Raw genomic sequence first — 21,622 nt, 5'->3', positions numbered from 1 at the left:
TTACAATTAAATTTCTTACTTTCATCTTTCTTCTTTCTCTCTCCAATCTACTTGTATGTTTTAATGTAAACGAATAATAATTAATCATACTATTTTGTTTTAATAATTAATTAGAATAGTTTGTTATAAATACATGTAGTATATAACACATAGAAGATGTTATATTTTTTTCACTTGAGATAAAATGGATATATAATTAGATTTTAAAGAGAGAAAAGGAAGAACACAAAAGAGTTCGAATACAAAAGACGGTATTCATAATCCAAGGCGACGCTTAAGATAGTTTTAATGAAGATCGCTTATTCCACCAAGATTATTTTCATCTTAAGATTATTTTTATCTCCAGACGTTGTTCATTCGTGAATGATCTTAAGGTTGCCTCATTTATAGGGTTTATTTCCGAAAAAAAAAAGATTATTTTCACGAGATTTTAGGTCAACCCTTTCTTTTTCTTGCTCCTCGATTAATTGCCTATCGATCTCATCCCAATTTTCGCACTAACTTCACGACTTTGATTTCACGGATTTTGATGATTCGCGCTTCCCTTCCGCTGCTATTTAGTTTTTAAATTCGCAATAACGTGTCACGATTCGAAGGACAGCAATTCTACGGACAGACTTCGCAATTGTCTTTGTGTCTTAGAAGAGAACGAAAAGACACGTGGGGAGGCGAAGGAAGAGAAACGGAAGTAGTAGGAAACTTAAATTCGCTTTGGCTGGTAAGCATCGGTTATTTTGATAACGTCAGTGTTGCATAAGCGACTATACTAACTTAAGCCGGCGACGCACGATGCTTGTTTTCCTGCTGGATTGTTAGCTGAATTAGATTCTTGCCACCGTATTAGCGATGCTGGTATTGTCAGCATCGTAGCCAATACGGTGGCAAGATTCTAATCCAGCTAGCAATCCAGCAGGAAAACAAGCATCGTGTGCCGCCGGCTTTATTTAAATATCCAACTTATTATACTAACACATACTCACTTATTATTATGAACTACTGTATATGAATTAATATTTGTGCGCATCCATTTCCCCGCTGACTCTCATTAGCCTCAATTTTACTGTTTTTTTTATTTTAAAAATTGAGAATCCGATTTAATTACTCTTTAGACTTATTATACTAACTTATTTAGATATTTTGATTTATTGAAATATATCTAACTTTAGCTACGGTCGAGCCGGTATTCAAAATTACAATTTTTCATTGCTCTCAATGTCGATAGGTTCAATGATTTAACTTAATGACTTACGTTTGAATATACAGACGTATATAGTATATATTTTTTGAATGTATGGATACATGAATATACATACGCATTTACACATACGAAGAAAAATATTCGCAACTCTGTAGAAAAGAATTAAAAAAGGATCTGTTCTCTTTAATTGCACTTTTTATCTCTTTTTTTTCTTCTCTCTTTAATAGCTATACTGCATATCTATATTATTCTTGGTGCGAAAAGTGTGACGCAGTACAATTAAAAGAACAGATTTTGTGGCTCTATACTATAAAATATTACTGTACTTGAAAATGCGTTAAAATGTTCCGATATCGAATCGGATATTATCGGAAATGATTTATAAAATAATTCAAAAATAATTCGGGAATATAAAAGGATCGAGAAAAAGGCAGTAGGATTTTATTTAAGGCTTAATAGGAACCATTCTAATATCAGGTAATTCGGTTTTGTGCCTATGACTTTACCGTGTGTGCCTAATTTATTGTTATTATTAATTATTATTATCAACGCGTTATTTATTCGGTCTTGATGATAATATTTAATAATTTACGTCTATCTCGTAATCTTTCGTACCTTATTCTATGTATATAAATTACATAAACAAATAAAATGTTAACAATTAAAAAGTAATAAATCATATATGCGAATTATATAATATATATGTTAGATATATACAATTTATTAATTGTAATAAATTGCATATATAAATCACATATACATAATAGTATGTTTCGTCACATTCGTTTCCGAACCATCAATTCGATTCCAAAAAAATAACGATGATCGGTTCATTAAAAAATTATCTACAAACGTCAATAAGAAAACAATTCAACATCTCATTGCAAATCCTGTGAACATTCCTTCTGTCGTAGTCGATACTCCGTCGGTGTTAGCATGCCTCTGAAATACATTTTTCTAGTCACGCATACGTACAAATTGCGAGCATTAAATATAAATGAATTCTTTCCCTCTAAGGCTGACTCTGTATAATAAGGCCGTAAACCGTAAGTAAGCCGTGAGAAATTGATTACAGTCGAATGTGAGGAAAATAATCGACTATGATTGGTCAATTTCTTACGGTTTACGACTTTATTGTGTATCGACCTAAAAATCGAGTCGTTCTATTTTATGAAGAATTTTATTCTTTTAAAGTTTTTAAATATACCTTGAGATAAATTGTTTCATGATCAATGTCACATATTTTCTAAGTTCTTTGGAGAGAGTGGACTCTCACTCTAAAGAATGCAAATTGAGCCAATCTTGAAAAAGATTGGCTTAATTTTCAATCTTTAAGAGTGATATTTCACTCTTCAGAGTAAAATTCACTCTAAAAGTTTTAGAGAGAATATATTATACTCTTGCTAATTATTCTAATGTTTTTTTTTAAACCTTAGATATTAAATTAGATTTATATATTGATTAGATTTTTTTATTAATTGGATTTTTCTCAATTTGAACAATAATTATCCGTTACCTTAGAACTGTGTCGAAAGATACGCACACACCCTTATCACACATCCGCCTGTAGAGATGCCAGCATTCCTTTTCCTTGGTCGTTTGAAAATGTGGCTCCGACGGCAGTATCACCTCTGGTGGCGTCTCTTTTGCCGGTATCGTCTCTTTAGGAAATTGCTCGACCTGTATTTACGCCGAAAATATATCACATTAAAAACAAAAGCACGCAGCATTATAATAATAATAATAATAATAGTAATAGTAGTAATAGTAATAATATTATTGAAAAATATGACATAAAATAATTCTACTACGATATGTTATATCCACAGACTTCTATAATTAGACTGCTGACTCAATATAATAGAAAGAGATGAAGCTGATTTCAAGTTGTCCTTGTTTCAGTTCATATATCGCGTATGTATGCGTCCTGTCTATGAGTATCGCGTGAATTTATGTGAAAACACTACGTTATTATCCGTATAATGTGTAATTTATACATGTGAGAGTGAGTGAACATGGAGGCGAAATCGGCAGTCTACTTATAGAAGTCTGTGGTTATAGCTTGTGAAATTGCTTTAATTTTATTTGGCGTAATTTTTTTTTACTTTTAAAAGCGATGTGTCAATCGATGGAGCTGGAATCGCGACGAGATCGACTCGCGGTATCGCGAGAGATATCCTCTGCTCTTTTGTCTCCATCGGCACATTAATCGTCCGCTCTGCTACTCTGCGAATATCAGAAACATATTTTCTTTCTTTTATTTTCCCCTTTTTTGGTATAACCACATAGTAGGATTACAAAATCGTAAGGTCATTAAATTAACAAGCCTATACATCTTGAATACATTTTTAATCGAGCATATTTTTGACAGATTTTAACGTGTCGATTGTTAATTATATGCATTTATATAATATTAAAAATACATATAACATTAAAAATTTTTTAATGAAAATTTCACACACACGTCTCTGCAAATCTTTGACTTTCCAAAAGATACTTCTTTGGACCATCCGTATCTAATGATAATTAAAAAATAAGATATTATATATAATATAAAATAGTGTCTTGTAAGAAATTACATATAAAAAAGTAGTATTTATCAATGAATAATTTATTTACATTATACATTTAAGAATTACGGAAATATATTGATAACGCAAAACAAGAAACGAAGAAACAGAATGAGCGAGAGGGGGGAGAGGGATTCATAAGATATAAAAATTGTGAGAGAGTGCATATCTATTTTATAAATTGCAGAGTTTACACCACGCATATATATTTATCTATATTTAATAAATTATAAATAATGCCTTGACTGTCTTTTACGCGAAGAACCGGATCGATAATAAATTTTACCATAGTAACTCAGAACATCGAAGCGACAACAACACATTACTATATTGTTTTAATTTTTGTATATTCAATCTTAAAGTAACAAATTTATACAAGTGCTACATCGTTTAAAAATTTTTGTATAATTAGTTTTATAATTAAAGTACGTAACTAGATGTAAGACTCTAAAGAATTTAGATTCAATATTACAATTATAATATTATAATATTACCATATTATAATACTAATATTACAATATTACAATATTAGGACTATTCAAGCCGCGCTAGAGTTTACGTACAAAGAGGAATTACTGTGTGCATTCAGTTATTTTTAATGTGTAATGTTCAATTTAATCAGCTTAAGTTTTAATTTCTTTGTTAACAGGTATCATTGAAGATGACCACATTAAAGATCGAACCGTTTGAATTGTAATCGTTGACTTATTTACTGTTTTGTACATAAAGTTTGCATATTTAGCGCGTCTCGAATAGCCCTAATATTGTAATATTGAATCAATAGTTTTAAGTGATAAAAATATAATTTTATCTATACATATCTAATCTATTGTATTATGTGTGGATCTCTAAACTATTATTGGTAAGTTTACATGAATTAAATTTTATATATATGATATAAAATTGAATTTTATAATATTTACTTTTTATTTGTTGAGTGCCGTATGAATCAGTTATTTTTATAGAATTAACTCGTGGACTCAGTCACTTGGTCATGTACCTAACTACTGTAATCGATGCGCATTCAATTTGGATTGAATGTATCTTTCACTTGTGTCTTCCACTGAGATGTCGAGATATTAATTGAAGTAAATTAGTATATTTGTCATATAGCACAGATGTCTAAGGAACATTCTGAAAAACATCCTGAGATTGTCTCAACGTTCTGAGAACGTTCGCAGGAACATATAGCGATTCCTATAGGTGCTTTGTTGGTAGAACGACCACGTAATGGAAGGTTTCAACCAGCAGGATCCACTGGTCTTTCATTTTGGATATAAAAAGCCACAGAATGATATAGCACTGTACATTTCACTTATAACGCGTTTAGCAGAGGTCTACTCGGATAGATTACAAGATAATAAGAAGGCCAAGGCGTCGGAAGTCGTTATAAATACTTGGGTTGGAAAAGATTACAAGTTATTTATGTACGCCGCACAGGTATTCGAGGTGGATGTGATTCCTGTACTGGATCAAGAGAGCCTCTATAACAAATTAGTGAAAGATATGCCGAACTTTGTGAAAATAGTCTTCCTGCTGAAAAGGAAAGGAATTAACCAGAGAAGCCACATACAGAGAACTAAAGCAAGAGATCAAAGTATTAGAGAATATTTTTATGATTTTTGGACACCGTTGGATCTACATAGTTTCGAGGTGAAGTGGAACGAAGTAAAATTGTACAAAATCGGAGCGTCTAGGCTATCAGCATCTTGCATGTTATCGAACACAAAGCCGAAGAACAACTTGACGAAACTGGTGGTCGTTACGCCCAATTTGCTGCATCATTTGCTGTCCGTTTCGTTCGTCGATTCTCCCGAAGATAACGTTAAACTAACACAGTCGGATTCGTCTGTGTGATTAATGTGGATGTCGACAGGCAAACGTTTACAGTACTTAGTCCGCAACCTGGGCCATTACCAAATATAATATTGTCGGATATACAATTTATGAACAACTATTAAATATATTGTTTTTTAAGATGATTTTTTATTGTTACTGCAGATAGGTACTATAAAGTTAATCCACATTGAAAAGTTAGCATAAAATGTAACAAACAGGTAAACAGTAAAATAAAATCTTTTCTAATGGAATTATAATTTTTTGATCCGGCTGTTTCAAACATTTAGGGTGCAAAACTAAATTATATAACATTTTACAAGTATTTGTATATTATTTAAGTATATTATATTTAATATTTGAGGGATAATTAAGGAATAAGTGCTCAGTTTCTGAGCATTTTCTCTAAACTGTGAGCGAGCAATACACGCATCACGGATGACATCGAATATGATGATCGAAGTTTGGCGAAGGTATCAATCGAAGGACGTACCATGATCCGCGGGATGCGAACATTCACGGTCGTACCAGCCCGTTACCAACCAACTCCTTCCTCCTTCTCTACCTCCTTCTCCTCCTCTCTTTTCCTTCCTTTAACATCGCCCCACTTTATTTTTTTGACGTCAATATCATAAATCGCAGGCCAATCGAACTTTTTATCCTTCCTCTCTCCCCCTACGCTTATATAGATTAAGCTATATAGATTAAGATAAGAAGATAGCTCGATTACTGCAAATCGACGGGTTTTATTTAGCAATTTCTTTGCACGGCTGTTTGCTTTTGCTATCCTTTCACGAACTTTCATTATTTCTGTAATTTTACATAATACTCTCATTCCTAAGGGGGATAATTCCTAAAATAATAAAATCTTTGTTATCCGAACCTTAAGTTAAGTAATGATTGACGGACTAGAATAGCGAAATATATCGTGATTTTAAAATTCGAAACGCCGGCAATGCTAATGTGGGTCGTAATGCTATGTTATATATTTATTACATCGTGATACCTAAGTTTTAAGTCTTAAATCATAAGAAATTAACCAATCACAGTCAAATGTGAGCAGAATAATCGATTACGATTGGTCAATTTCTTATAGCTTAAAACTTAAAGCTTAGAATAATGACTTATTGTAGAAAGCCCATTAAGCCGTAAGATTAATTTTTTATGGCTCCATTGTATAACATAAGGCATAAGAAGATCTCACTCACATCGGGCGACTAGGTGTGCTGCGTGTTCGCAGCAGTTTCCGTTTCTTGTCGTGCAGATCGCCGATCGGCACTGCCAGGCATCTCTTCTCGCGATCAGTCAACGGTGCCTCCGGTACTATCTTCTTCTGAATTAGCACAGGTTCGATGACCAGCGTCGGTATCGCGATGACACTATCGATGACAGTCCTGCTGTCTTGTTCCTCCACGTCCTCACTGTTGTTTCCGTGAGTGATGTTAACGGCGAGTCCAAAACGGGGAAGTTGAACGTTACTGATTCGCTTCTCCTCCTTCGTCGGTTCCTCATCGAACGAGTCTCTCTGAAAGGAAACTATCTAGCGATTTAGTCTATCGTTTTACGAATTGAAATTTTTAGCGAATAATCTTATCAAATTTTTTAGGGCGAAAAGCTGGAATGGGAAAGAATGTTTAATATATGCACTGAGAAAAAAATGCTGTTGATTCAATTAAAATCTATATTACGGGTTGTCACTAACATAGTAATTACATATATATTTTTATAATAACATAATTAATTCATATATATTTTTATTGACATAAAGACCTTAATTATTGAAATAATAATTTATGTCTTTGTGTCAATAAAAATATACATAAATTAATCACTTATGCTAGTGACAGCCCGTAATATAGATTTTAATTGAATCAACAGCATTTTTTTCTCAGTGTGGATGTCATTCGATCTATCATGAAAGTAAATTGATGATGGATATTATTTTGCTCAATCTTTGGACAATGATGGAACCGGGTTACTCGGTACATAGGACTCGATTTATACGATATTTGTAAAAAGCCTAAATTTGATCGTACCCGGCAGGCCTATTAATCCAACACGATCAATCATGATGTCTTCGCGATGCATTGCATAAATTGCACGACCCGTACTGGGTGGTCCATTATTAGTACAATCGATAATCTGGTTTATATATAAAGATAAATAAAAAGTGTAGAACATAGTTTTTCTCATATCTATTTTATTTTTAATAAAATTAATTTAAAAAATTACAAATTTAATATATGTATGTGAAGAATAATACGTATTATATATATTTTTGTGTTATTTTAGTTTTTGATATAATACGCAAGTTATAAAACTCATTTTTATAATGTATTTTCTTTTCTCTTCTTTTTTGTTGTGCAATAATAAGTGTTGCGGTGTTTTTGAAATATTTAATTAATTTCCTAAATAATAGTAGAAATTACAATAAAAAAATATTTATGTAAAGTAAAGCAAACTAATAAAGAATTAAGCGATTTTAATAATCATAAAATTAAGAATTTTGCTGATTGCAAAGTTAATGTAAGTGTTGTATAGACCGACCAGAATTATTCCGGCTATGTGCGGTTTGCGTGTCTCGTGTCTCTCTTAATTAGTCAGTTCAATTATAGTTCTACGCCTCTTCGCCTCACTCGTTACCGCACGCCTATACGTTATCGGACGTTATCTAGCCGCGCGATCGCGGCTAGATAAATACTAACTTACGCGACAAGTATAAAAAAAATTATTTTATCTGCGATTAACAACGGTATATAGAAGAAAATATTTCTAAGAATAGCATTTAAGGTTTATTATTATATTTACTTACTGAATAATTTCAATTTGAAATAGATCGATGAAAATGAGTCTAATTAAATAAGAGAAATCCTATTTTTCGGTTGAAGCAGATCTTATAAGAGAAGTTTCACAACTTCCCCGGAACCGATTTGATTCTCCATGAAGTATGTTGTTAAACACGAAAATCTAAGAGACACGTATTTAAAAAAAATTTTTTTTCTTCACAACATTGAAGTACTCTTGAAACAGTACAACTTTTGTTTAAAAAATTTTTTTCCATCTTTTATACTTCCGACGGTATTCGGCTCGAAATAAAAATACCGTTTTTTTTCAAAGAGGTGTTTCACCCCTTAAATATGAATTAGCGCACGTATAAAAAAATACGTGTCTCTCTCTCTTAGATTTTCTTTTAACAACATACTTCATGGAGAATCAAATCGGTTCCGGACAATTGTGAAACTTCTCTTGTTAGTATAACTTAAATATTTCTACGTGAATTTATATACAGCCGAAATTTTTTTTAGTCTTGAAACAATTATAAATAGAACCATAGTAGTAATATCACATATCAAATTGACAAGTAATTTAATAATTTTTTATACTAATATCTCTATAAGAATATTAATAATTCAATGTTAATGAAAATCTTAAACCTGTGAATAATTTTTTATGGAACTTGTATAATTTTTATACAATATATAAAATATTAATATTAATTAATTAATAATAAGTTAATAAAAAATTAATTTAATTAATAATAAAAATATATAAAATATTTTTATTTATATAAAAATAAAATAGAAACATTTTACCTGACTTGATAGGCTTCCTCGTTGTCACGGGGTTGGGATTGATGGATGTCTTGATAATAGGCGTGGTGGGTAGTTTGCTGCGCAATTCATTGATAAGCTTATCATCGCCCGGCGAATTCTCCACGTCGCTGTCACTGTCAGCCGAACTAACCAGCGACACCATCGTAATCACGTCGCTCGTTTTGGGATCCATGAAAGCCTTTCCTCGTCCACCGCGATCCTCGTCCTTGCCCGGGCCCGATGAGGCAAGAAAACGCCTTTTCGCGCTTCTCGATCGTCTCTTCAAAGGCGCCGATCTTATCGATCGCTCCCCTCGCGATATCTAAGGAATAGTTCATACTGATCCCTATCTTTGTTCTTATCCGATTGGATTTTTGAAATTTTTATATTGACTATTTATACTTAATTATTTTATTATCGAGAGATCTTTGATTTACGACGCGCGAAGTGTGCGAATCTGATACTGCTTTCTGGAATCTGAGAGATTCGGGGATTCACACGAGATTCTTAGAATCTCGGGAAATCACTTACCTTCATCGCACAGTCCTCGTATTTTTCCACGGCGTCTTTTCCATCCTGCATTTTTTCACAAACGATCGACTTATCTGTCGCTTCATCGGCAAGACTTGGAGCGTCGATCACGATGTTCACCTGCACACGCGTCGCGGATGCGAGATTTCGCCTTTGTGGCGGTGCGGAATTCGTCCTTTTTGCTTTTTCCAGGCTCGCCGTGGACGAGCTTCTCGTGAGAATGACATTCTTGTCGATCGGCGATCTCATCGTGGTTTTATCAGCCGAAGCGCATCTGATCTCGATCGATTTTGTCGGTGCGAGCTTACTCTTCGCTTCCAACCCTTTCGGAGACTTCTCCACCATCGGCACGAGAAAGGCGCGATTGGTACCGCTGTGAAAACTTGCGCGTTTCTGCTTCGCCAACGAGAAATCGGCGTTGGTCTTTGCCGGATCCGCATTTTCCATTTTTAATAATGAGAAAGTGGACGATGGCTGCGATTGATCGGTCGTCGGAAGATGAAGATTCGTGCAGTCAATATTTATACGTGTCTTCTTTTTCTTCTCCTCTTCGATGTCCACATTATCAAGCAAATCCGGCTTCTAAAAAAATAATCCGTCCAATTATTTTTTTTATGACAGATTATGGCTGCGTTCAGCAGAAAAAACAGCTTTGCAACTATTGTGAGGTTCTTTGTACGGCTGATTTATACTTTTAGATCTTGTAAGGAACTAAGAACAAGATCAATCATATTAAAGAATTTTCCAAAAGTTGCAAAACTACTTTTTCTATTGAATGCAGCCAATGACATTGAAAAATGTCATTTTAAACAGTATAATTATTCATGTATAATTATTCATCAATATAAAAAAAAATTATTCGCCTACATAAAAAAATTATTTATCTTTGAGAAAGAATTTACTAAATTTTAATAATATTTTTTAATAGGTACTGGCCTAACATTTATTTAAAATAAATAAATTTTTTTAATAAAAAAATGAATGTTAAATAAATGGTTTTTGTACCAAATAAATATATATATTTCCACATTTTAAATAAATATTCAGCTATTTTTCAAATAAATATTTATTTAAATTTAATGCATAAATGTATACCTCGTTATCCCTTCCTTCCTTTTCCATGGTTTCCGCTGTTTTCTCATCTCCTTTCGTCAACAAATTATTCTCAATCAATCGAAATGCAGATTCCAGCTTCGTCTCGCATAATCTTTCATCTCCTTTATCATGATCTTCATGCGTTTCCTTCTCTTGATCTCTCAAGTTGCTTGGCGCTATTAGATTCTGCTGACTCTTTCCTTCATCCTGAATAGTGTTAGGTTTCCTGGAAAGAGGGGTTGACGGAATGGACATTGATAGTTGGGAATCGCAGCGTTCCTCCACTGCCATGCCATGTGCCAGGAAAATGTCAATGTTTGCTTTGTTCTGCTCTCGGTGTTTCCACGCGAGTCGCAGCCTCTCGGCAAGTTCTTGCCGTGAATAAAGGATCGACGCCTTCTCCGTAGTGGCATAAGTCCTTCCAGATCGACCTGTGGTCGGTCTAGATCGACTCGGGATCTGTCGAGCCACCACTTCCACCTCGGCCAGATTGTCGCAGCCATGACGATCATCGCCCCAAGCAACTCGCACCTGTCAATTGTACGATATAACATGATTATATACAATATAAAATACGAAAAGAATGGTTTTGCTGAAGCATCTAAAAATTTAGCTAGATTTATATAATTTTGTATTTTTTTATTAAAAATAATTTTGTTGACTCATCAAAATAATTATATAAGACACTTATAAATTGGTTGTTAGAACGTCAAAACTTTTCAGCATTATTATGGTTAAATGTCCTCTAGCCTAGATAATTAATTTGAAGAGCCAATAAAATTATATTCAGATCTGTATCTAGTTAAATTTTTAGATACTTTAGCAAAACCGTTCTTTCTGTGTATTTATTAAGATTATGCACTGAGAGAGACATTAAAAATCAATACGACATAACGTAAAACCGAGTCCTCGATTGTTGAATAAAAATACAAGCTCTATATGTGTGAAAAAAAGACAATGATAAAAGAAACAGCGATTAAGAAGCAAGTTTTCTCAACTGCCGCACCTTGGGCTTCTCCGTCGCATTCGCCCCTAATCTTCCACGCGCAATCGGATTTGCATAGATCTGTAAAGACTTGCTGCAATCGTCCTCCGCCGATCTCTGTCGTCTGATGTGCTGTCGACGCGGTACGGGCTGCTGTAACGACAGCTGCCTGACGGGTCGCGTCGCTTTTCTACCGCTAGACATCCCCGGGTAATTGTCCTTGCATTGTCGATGCGTCTTCTCGACGATTTCCAGAACTCCTCTGGTAGAGCTTATTTATTCATTCGTTCATTGACGAGGCAGCAACCTCTTGATGATAGCACAGGTCGAGTTAAGGGAAAGGATCTTTTTTATGAATATAATATTTAAGTTTTTTCAATTCTCGAGCAAAGATTCCACCGAAGTATGTTGTCGACGCCACGACCGGGCGCCGACTGACTGACTACCCTCATCCATTGCCCTCCACCAAACTTCGGTGTGTACCAAGTCCAAGCCCGGTTTACCAACACGCTTATCGACTACAAGTGTATTGACTCTTTCTTTCTCGCTTTCTCTTTCCTTCCCTTCGTGTTCCTTGAACAGAAGCCAACACACGTGCACTATAGTTGTACTGGTACCATTAACCTCCGTTATTACGATCACTGTCAGCGCTACCAGGGTAGTCGAACTCCTCGCTCACTTCGTATACGTTGCCCTCGAGGCCACGGTGACGTAACATCGCGATATTATATATACGTGATATTTCCTCAATTTGTACGTCTGAAATATTTTCGTTTTGTTTTTGGTACGGAAATTACTCATTTTGAAGAGACAGCTATCGTGCGAAGAAGTAAAATTTTTTATTATATTTATTATAAATTTAAATTAATTTTCTAGCAGAATTTCTCATTATTAGTATTGAAGTCAATCTATTATTTAAAAAGGCGTAAATGATTTAAAAATTTTTTTAATTTAGAAAGAGAGAAGATGATTCTTTTTTAAAAAGAAAAGAGAAGTTCTCTCTCTGTGTTGATCATGTAACATTTGTTCTTTCGAATAATTACTTTCTTATATATTTTCGCATGATATTGAAATAAAAATAGAAAATAGAGAAACTATTCGAAGAATTGATCTAATTACCTTCTTGCCATTTCGCCAATTGAAACAGAAAGATCTTTTTTTCTGTAACTTTTTCTAACATATTTTCAAATCGTTGTTTTTTAATTATTTTAAGAAAACAGCGCTAAAAACTATTTATTATCATTTTTAATATTATTCTTTCTAATGTAGGGGGTATTTTCAGTTGTTACAATTATTAAATAATATTTTTTGCTTAAAAATGTCCAGGAGTCTTTTCTGTAATTTTTTTTTCGATAGAAATAAAAATTCTTTTATTTATATAACAAACGTTAATCTTTGTTTCAATGCGCTACTTCTTTTTTCATTTCAAGCATAGTAAAATATTCGTACGAATTTAATAGGTCAGACTCTTTCAAGAAATAGTCATATTGAAACGTCGACATCGCAATCAGTATAGTCAGTGCCACTCCTAAGTCCTAAGCCGACTGGCGGCTCGAGTCTCGAGTTTGTAATTCAGGGACGAGAATTAGCATCTCTCGATCGAAAATCGCATCGCTCAAATCCATCCTCCGTGACTCAGCCTGGTACACGTCGCTCGCCGCTCCGTGTCGGAACCACCCTCTCTTAATCCTTTCGCCACCCTCTGTCCTTACTACAACTCGGCAGCCACGTGCTGTTGTTTGGACTGTTTGGAGTCAAAATCACTGTTTGCGCGACTCCGTATATCGAACTCGAGAACTGCCGGCAGGCAACCAGTCACTGTCGGTATTATTGATCAAAACTTTGCCCATCATCTGACAGCTTGTTGTCCGCAGTTGCCATGGCAAGTCCAACAGCTCGATCATTCCAATTCCTGGCGCGGATCGACTTCTTTTCTCGCTCGTTTATTCCCGCGACCGCTTTATTTGTCTTCTTCTCTTCCTCCCTTTTTCCTTTTCCTCTGACTAGGATTCTTCATATTTGTTTGGCCTTGCCCCGTTGACGAAGAGAACTAATTTTGAACTCGTTTCCTCTCGCCTAGGATACCTTTTTTCTTGCGCTTCAGTTTTTGCAAATATACACTGATCTTCCCTTGGCTTTACATTTCATTGTTACATTCTTCTTTCTCTTCTTTTCATTTATTTTAATTTCGTAATCTTCTCTTATTTTGATTCTTTTTTTTACACCTAATATTAACCGTACAACTTTTATTTCTATAACTTGACTCATTATTTGATTATTTCTTCGTGTTATCTAAAACATAAATTATAATCCATCAAATGTATAGGAACAATGACAATTAAAATATTTAGAGAAAGTTTCGAAAAATCGACTTGACGTATCGATTTGATCGGTTAAATCCTTTCGAGAAGTGGGTTACAATTTCGCTTGCCGGCGATGGCGCAGAAATTACAGCTGGAAACTTTTGGTAAATCGACGATTAGAGCTTGGCGCTGCCTTAATTGACGTCCTTATCAGCAAACTTTGGCAACCTCGAGCATTGCCAAGAAATTTTCGATTTGCCCCGTTTCTACCTATTATTCAAGATTGATAGCGGACAGAAGAGGGAGGGTTAGAAGGTCTGATTACACTCCCAGTTGATCGATCTCCATTTGAAACTGTTGCGAAAATACGCTATTAGCGAATAGTTTAAGTTATCAGTGTATTTTATATCTGCTGTACCTTTCTACTAATTAATTTCAGTAAATTGTGTTGTAAATCTATTGTATACAGTGTATCTCTTTTCAATATTGTATACAGTGTACCTTTCTTAATTTAAGTAGCATATAATTGTTTATTTAACTAGCAATAATGTTTCAATTGTTTCCTGAATAAACTTTCTCTTCACATAAATCGATTTATTGAATTATATTAAAAATTAAGTATAGGGCATAGGTTATAGAAAATAGAATAAGTAGTACAAAAACATAGTAAGATAATATAAGACTGACTTAGTTAGGTGTAAGGTGATAAATATGTCATAATCGGAAAGCGACAATGCTAAAGATAAAGGTAGAAATAGAAAGTAAATAGTAAAATAGTAAAATAGATAAATAAGAGCGCGTATGAAGTATGGAAGGATGAATGAGGTAAGAATTTATTGTAAACTAAGTCCTCTTCTTGGTTATGTAAATGCTGAAGTGTAATAAATTCTATTCTATTAAAAATTAAGTATTTGATTTTTTGTGAACTGATTAAAAATAATATATCTCAATCTGTGAGATTAGAAGAGAGTTATTGACGTAAAACGTTATTAATAATTTTCTGATCTTTTGCTAATTTCTAGGACAGAAAAAAGATAAGCTACATATAGGTATATCGTTATATTACAGATATGGACTGGAATGCGTCATCTGATCTTTCTGATTCCTTCTTCGAGCCACTCGATCTCGACAGCGAAGTGTCCAAATTGCAAATATCCTTTAATACAAATAATGAGATATAACTACATATATAAGAAATTGAAGATTGAATCTAAACAATTATCTCAAATTTGAAAATACGAAAGGATATTAATAAATTAATTTGTATGTTTTCAAGAAGAATATGATGCTTAAAGATTTTACATGATAGATTTATTCTGATACCGACTATTAAACATATAAGAAATGAAAATATATGTATCTTTCCATTTTAAAGAATTCAATAATGTCATTGAAAAGAAAGTTCTTTCAGCATCGTATTCTTTTCAAAATAATAGTGTACAATCGGTATTTTTTAAATGTTTTTAACACAGTTGTCTTTTGAATAATGTTTATCGAATTGATCAATCCTTAATTAACATTTTCGGAATACGCTTTACTGGAAGATGAAAGTCTTAATCTCGATACAGAATGCTTACTGCAAAGGCTAGAGCAATGTTTTTCCATGTGTCCAATTGAGTTGCTCGACGAGAAAATTTTTAGAAAAGTTTTGTCGGAAGCTCAGTACTTTCTGTCGCAGGTAATTTTATAAAATTCTATACCTTATTTAGAAATTTCTAATACATGTATATTTTATCTGAATGCATAAGAAACGATTTTAAGATCTTATAATATTTACTTCTTCATGATCTCCAATATTTTCAACTACATTTTTCTTCTTCTTCCAAATAATTTTTTGAAAAATTTCCAAAGCTTTCTTTCGACATCTCTAATTTAAAATTATTATAATTATTCTTCTGCTATTTAAATTTTTACTCTGCTTATTATTATATATAGGATTTATAGTCCTACCACCAAAGATTATTAGATTTTTCATGCGATTATCTCATACCCGAAGTATAAATTGTCTCGTAGATCAATTAGATACAATATTTATTGCCTTAATTTTAACGTTGAAATATTTTTGTTTTTTTTTGTGATGGTTCAAAGGTCATAAAAGCCATAGATGACATAATAATAGACGATAATACGGGACTCGATGATTTGGATGGCATCAAGTATAAATTGCAAATTTGCGATGGACTTCTCGCTTTTTGGAAGAAATGCGTGGAACGCGTTTCTGCCCTTGAAAAAGTTCAAGCTGCCTATGTAGCATCGTTATGCAATATTCTACCAGAAACGACAAGAATGATTTTTGAGCATTGCAAAGCCAGGTATTTGCCAGATATCGATACGTTTTATGAATGATAAATGATGTGCTTATTCTTAACTTCTCACAGAGAAACATAATTGAACGTTCATATTGCGAACTCCAATATTATAAACTGACTAAACGTCTAGTCGAGTGAAAGTTCGATAAATAAATAAAAATTAATCAATAATTGGCTTCTTTAATTATTATTATTTATTTTTACTATTATTTTATTTCATTCACATATTTTTGTTTAATTTAAACTTTTTTTATTATAATTATAATTTTTATTTATGATTTAATCTATTTAATTTATTTTCATAATCTCTAACTACTGTTCTGTTTTTATCTAATCATTAAAGCCGCAATACAAACTTTTGCATATCGCATAACGCATAGTGCGTAAGAGAATCAATCAATCAAAATTCCTTTTTTTCGTGAAATGGAGGGAAAGGATTCTGATTGATTTTCCTATGTACTATGCGCTATTATGCGTTATGCAAAAGTCTGTACTGTGTGGCCTTTATTATATTTTATATATATTATCATATTTCTTTATTAATAGCATCAAAAATATTCCTTTGTTAATGAATAAATAATTATTAGTCATTTTTATGGAACAAACCGTCGTTTATATATTAGTGCAGAGAATAAAGAAGTATTATTAATCGTGCAGTCCAAAATATGGAGCGCTATTGAGCGGTGCGATGCAAGAATTGAAGAATCTGTTTGCGAAAGCTAGCGAGGTCTTCAAGCTATTCTTTGCCACTTTGAACGGCGTAATCGTCTTCGACACGGACGTGCAATCGGAAACGGAGCTGTTGACGAAAGGTGAGAACGATCCCATTACGCTCTAACGACTTTTTAACCCAGGAACTATTTCCAATCTTATCTTGGATGTATGCACTATTAAAGATTTTCCTCCAGTGACAGGAAAAAAATATATATATTAGTATTTGCAGAGATTCACAAATTAAGTATCTCAAAAATTGCGAAAAATTAATTAAAAACGTGTTATTTCAAAAATGCAAAGAGTCTCTCGCTGAGCGCAAAACGCGAGTTTCTTGCAAGTCTTGATCTATCCTGCATCAATTTTTTCTTTCCTTCTATATTGTCATATTTAATAGTAATCTCTACGTCATTGTAATATTTTTATGTAATCTCTAATTTAATAAATCTTTTTCTCTTTAATAACTGTATTGATTTTTTAGTGGTCGATGCTTACGGTAACATCGCTTCTATTGCGAATGGAATGGATACCAAGACATTTGTTGAGTTATCCGAGGCATTTGCTAAGCTGGCCATTGTTCATCAGAATGAAATCAAGTCAAATAACATCATGACATATCTCATTCGAATGACGAAGGAAACGTCTTGCCTTTTTTCCGTCATCAAGGTATTTGAACTGAACTACGTAATTCATACACTTATTGTTATTTATTAATTACATAATTAAAGACTAATTAATTAAATTAATTAAATATGTATATTATTTATATCTTTATACATTAGTAATAATTATAAATGTACATTGTAATGATACAGGACCAGAACGATAAAAGCGCAGAACGAAATGTAATGGTTGCTATGCGCTTGCTGAGAATCCTCGAGAAATTAACATCATCTTACGATGCCTCTCTCACACATGAAATGATATCAGACTTAATAGAACTTTTGGCACGAATACACGGGTAACAATTTTATCATTAATCATAAATTTTTCGAAATAAAAATCAGCTTTAACGATTGCAAGAATTTCTTTTTATTTGCGTAAAATTATTACATGTAGAGTTATACATTATTTATAGCATTATAGAGATATAAGCAAACATTCAGGAAATTATTACTTCTTTTACAGATACTGCTGCTTAACAAAAGGTAGCGAAAAAACAATCTTGGCTGGCGCTACGTCTTTTTTAAGTATCATTTTTAATCATAACGATTTCAAACAGGTACGTGATTACATACAAAGAGGCATTAAAGAAATAAGATAAATCATGTAATGCAATTATTTTACCACTATTATAAACAATTCCGTTTCTAATTCTTTATAAATAGTGGTATACATTTGCATAAAATATAAAATAATTTATACAAAATGTGTGACGAATTTGTAAATGTACTATATTTAACAATTGAAGAATTATCTTGTCATTTATATTATATATTTGCCGAACTATCTATATAACTAATAAAAGTATTTTGAAAAGAGAGAGGGAGATAGAGAAAAACATCTATGTATTATATGTATTATTTTCTATATTATTTCCACATTCTCTTTGGCAATAAAAAGCAAAAATTGATTTTCGACGAAATGATACAAGTACAATTACTTTGTGTTTCAGGTATATTTTGAATACGGAAAGCAAATTGTTCCACGTGATCAGTATGTACATAGATTAAATTATCATTTACTGACAATTGCTATCATGAAGAAACTAAATGGCATGCCATATGAACACCACTGTAAATGGTCTTTAGGCTCAGATTCGATTTTGGACGTTGCTTTCACATTTATAGATTATCGTAAGTAAGAAAAAGAAAGAGAAAAGTAATTATAAAAATTTTAACAATTCTAATTGTAAAGACTTTAAAAATATTAATAAAAAAAAAATTTTTTAAATATTAAAATTTTTAATTATTTTAAAAATTAAGAAATTTAAAGTTTTAAGGAGAGTGAGAGAGAGAGAGATAAACTACAATTAATTACGCATATTGCGTTAATTGTAGTAACTGCACTTCCTAGCGAGAAATAACTCATCAAATTAATGTCAAATCGACATCAATTCGATGATTTCGACGTCAATTGAACCGATTAGATGTCGATCCGATATCTAATTGACAGTTATTTCTCGCTGGGCTTTGATTGTACTTTAATTCTCTTACTGTTCCAGTTAATGAAGTAAACGTTAAATTCGGCCCAATCGTTCATTCATTCACTCTTTCTCAATTGTAGTTGAAGAAGAAATTTGCGCTGAAGATCTGCGACTGCCAGGCGTTTGCGGGATTGGCGAACGGATACGTTTCGTTAACATTTACGAAGCGACTCTGGTATCCGTTTGCAATTTGGCTAGTCAGATTCCTCCGGAAGGCTTCCACGCACTTGAACTGCTTCTACTAAAGCATTTACTGTCCGGTAATTTTTGGAGTTCCCTATTAAGCTCGGATGTTTGGTGCTTCATTGGCAGGTAAGCAGCCACAAGTTACTTCATTGAGTGAAAATAAATCGATCAAACTTTAATACTAATTTCTTATATATAATTATTTATTTAAGACTCGGCTCTTCACAATTGTGCGTCGATCATATTAAACATTTGATTAAAGTTTCTGCCGCCTTGATAGAACGACATGATAGCATAGAAGCAATTATGTTAAATAATATGATCATCAGATTGTACGATTTACTGAACGAAGACATGAAATCCACTGTGTTTGATAACCTTATCAACCTGGATACAGATTATTATGCTTCTATCCTATATTTTTTAATGGCAAAAACCAAATCTCTTTCATCGGAACGATTAAAGCATAAAATCGAGGATTTGCCGAAAGCTTTCTTAGATTTGTATACTCATCCTTCTACTTGTAATTGGAAACGGCTTGTAAGACGATATACTAGATACATCACAATAAATTTGTTCACTTGCTTTTGCTACAAAAAATTTTATAATTATATAATTTTATAATTAATATAATTGTAATTTATTTAAAAATTGTATGATAAAATATTAATTTTCAGGTACAAATCATGTCCGTTATGATAGCGGTAAATTACAGTGATAACAGGGATGTTATCAACGTTCTAACTAAAATATGGAATTTCATTGCAAGTGCGATTATCGAATGCGAGGATAAACAACTGGATCTACTATCCAATTTAGTTGTTATCTTGTTGGACGCTACTTGTCTCAAATATCTTCATGATGACAGCTTTTGTACGGTATAACACAAATATGTTTTATCTATCTAATTATTTGTTGATAGAAGTACTTCTTTGGTAACAGCAGAAATTACAAGAGTATTGAAATATAATATTATGTATATGTTTGTTTGATTTTAGGTTCTTACATCTATCACAACTTCATGCGTCCATCTACCGCCTCAAGGCAAGATCAAAATCTGTCATTTTTTACGACAGAATGTCGAGAATCTCGGTCGTTGCAGTGTCCAAAATGTTACGTCTACTTTGATTGAATTGTTCAGTCATATACTAGAAGACGAGGATCCTTGGGTACGTCAAGAAGCTCTGGAGACCTTTGAGCACGTGGGACATATGTGCTTGGAGCAGCTAGTCGCCGAAATAGCGAAGGCTTTAGCAAAGATATTCGGCATCAGCGATATTATGCAAGCCTACTTATCCTCGAGACCATACTATGTTTTCAAGGGTTTTACGAATATACAAGATTATCTTAGATATTTGGCTAAAACTATTCAAAATCATGGCGATGAACACAGATGCCATGAGTACAACGTAAGTATGATAAAAAAAACTTGAACTAAAAAATAAAAGATAATTATTTATTTCAAAGTTTCTATTTTTTAATCTAAATTTTTATCTTGTGCACAAACAGATCGAATCATCTGTAATGATCTGTAATGTAAGCTCATTTTATATTTACTGTGCCTAAATGAAATTATGTCATCATAAGTTGTAACCTCTCTTTAGAACAAAATCATTTTAATTTAATATTTTTTTTTTTGAACAACCAATAATGCATATGTGTTTTGAACATAATTATATTAAAAGATCAAGATGAGAGACTTTATATAAATAATATGGACACTATATACAAATATATAAATAATATAACGAAATACAAAATAGGAAATTCTAATAATGATAAACGAATATAAGGAATCCGAGAGAAAAGACAAGATGCTGAAGCTGGATGAGGAGAAAAACTCGTGTGAAATCATCATGCCAATGTCAATACAGTTGGACGAACAAGCAGAAATACTGTATAAAGGATTGATGAAGGTTTTAGAAGATCAGGCTGTTATCAGTGAGGCGATGTGCAGAAAATTGATTACCATTCTCGAAAAAATTACCCGAGTTCAGAAAAACAAAAATTCCCAGAACTGATAGTTTATTTTTGCGATATAAAAATAGATAATATATAATATATAGTCTCTATCAGTGATAAAGATGAAGCGACAGTTTATCAAAATAGCAGTAAAGTAATTGGAAAAAGAAAAAAATATATACAAACATTAAATACAA

The 21,622-nt window shown here is 32.7% G+C and overlaps 2 protein-coding genes across 2 annotated transcripts; one reads left to right on the top strand and one right to left on the bottom strand.

Moving 5' to 3' along the window:
- Nucleotides 1-2,031: 2,031 nt before the first annotated feature.
- Nucleotides 2,032-12,175, bottom strand: LOC108727419 (uncharacterized). Its single transcript, XM_018455537.1, has 8 exons — nucleotides 11,830-12,175; nucleotides 10,824-11,354; nucleotides 9,729-10,310; nucleotides 9,198-9,519; nucleotides 6,813-7,140; nucleotides 3,304-3,424; nucleotides 2,715-2,878; nucleotides 2,032-2,140 (listed from the first exon to the last, which is right to left on the bottom strand). Exons 1-8 carry the CDS (start codon nucleotides 12,010-12,012, stop codon nucleotides 2,077-2,079), a joined length of 2,295 nt encoding a protein of 764 aa, XP_018311039.1. The 5' UTR covers nucleotides 12,013-12,175; the 3' UTR covers nucleotides 2,032-2,076.
- Nucleotides 12,176-15,648: 3,473 nt separating this feature from the next.
- On the top strand, nucleotides 15,649-21,587 carry LOC108727418 (uncharacterized protein C1orf112). Its single transcript, XM_018455536.1, has 12 exons — nucleotides 15,649-15,789; nucleotides 16,200-16,423; nucleotides 17,078-17,232; nucleotides 17,613-17,797; nucleotides 17,947-18,092; nucleotides 18,260-18,353; nucleotides 18,747-18,927; nucleotides 19,358-19,589; nucleotides 19,676-20,003; nucleotides 20,141-20,341; nucleotides 20,462-20,872; nucleotides 21,227-21,587. The coding sequence occupies exons 1-12, from the start codon at nucleotides 15,715-15,717 to the stop codon at nucleotides 21,482-21,484; spliced, it is 2,490 nt and encodes an 829-aa protein (XP_018311038.1). The 5' UTR covers nucleotides 15,649-15,714; the 3' UTR covers nucleotides 21,485-21,587.
- Nucleotides 21,588-21,622: the final 35 nt, after the last annotated feature.

Source organism: Mycetomoellerius zeteki, unplaced genomic scaffold (genome assembly GCF_001594055.1).
Source record: "Mycetomoellerius zeteki isolate Tzet28-1 unplaced genomic scaffold, Tzet1.0 scaffold49, whole genome shotgun sequence".
In the NCBI taxonomy this organism is placed as follows: Eukaryota; Metazoa; Arthropoda; class Insecta; order Hymenoptera; family Formicidae; genus Mycetomoellerius; species Mycetomoellerius zeteki.
The sequence above is the reverse complement of the archived record's forward strand: the minus strand, read 5'-3'. Positions and strand labels throughout refer to the sequence as shown.

What these genes read in the sequence shown, in the direction of transcription:
- LOC108727419 (XM_018455537.1), bottom strand. Translation starts at nt 12,012, where the DNA reads ATGTCTAGCGGTAGAAAAGCGACGCGACCCGTCAGGCAGCTGTCGTTA. An exon ending in AGCACACCTAGTCGCCCGAT is followed by an intron (nt 3,425 to 6,812) that starts GTGAGTGAGATC and finishes TGATATTCGCAG; the next exon opens with AGTAGCAGAGCGGACGATTA. An exon ending in TTGACACATCGCTTTTAAAA is followed by an intron (nt 2,879 to 3,303) that starts GTAAAAAAAAAT and finishes GCGTAAATACAG; the next exon opens with GTCGAGCAATTTCCTAAAGA.
- LOC108727418 (XM_018455536.1), top strand. Translation starts at nt 15,715, where the DNA reads ATGTGTCCAATTGAGTTGCTCGACGAGAAAATTTTTAGAAAAGTTTTG. An exon ending in TTTCACATTTATAGATTATC is followed by an intron (nt 18,928 to 19,357) that starts GTAAGTAAGAAA and finishes TCTCAATTGTAG; the next exon opens with TTGAAGAAGAAATTTGCGCT. An exon ending in CTTGTAATTGGAAACGGCTT is followed by an intron (nt 20,004 to 20,140) that starts GTAAGACGATAT and finishes ATTAATTTTCAG; the next exon opens with GTACAAATCATGTCCGTTAT.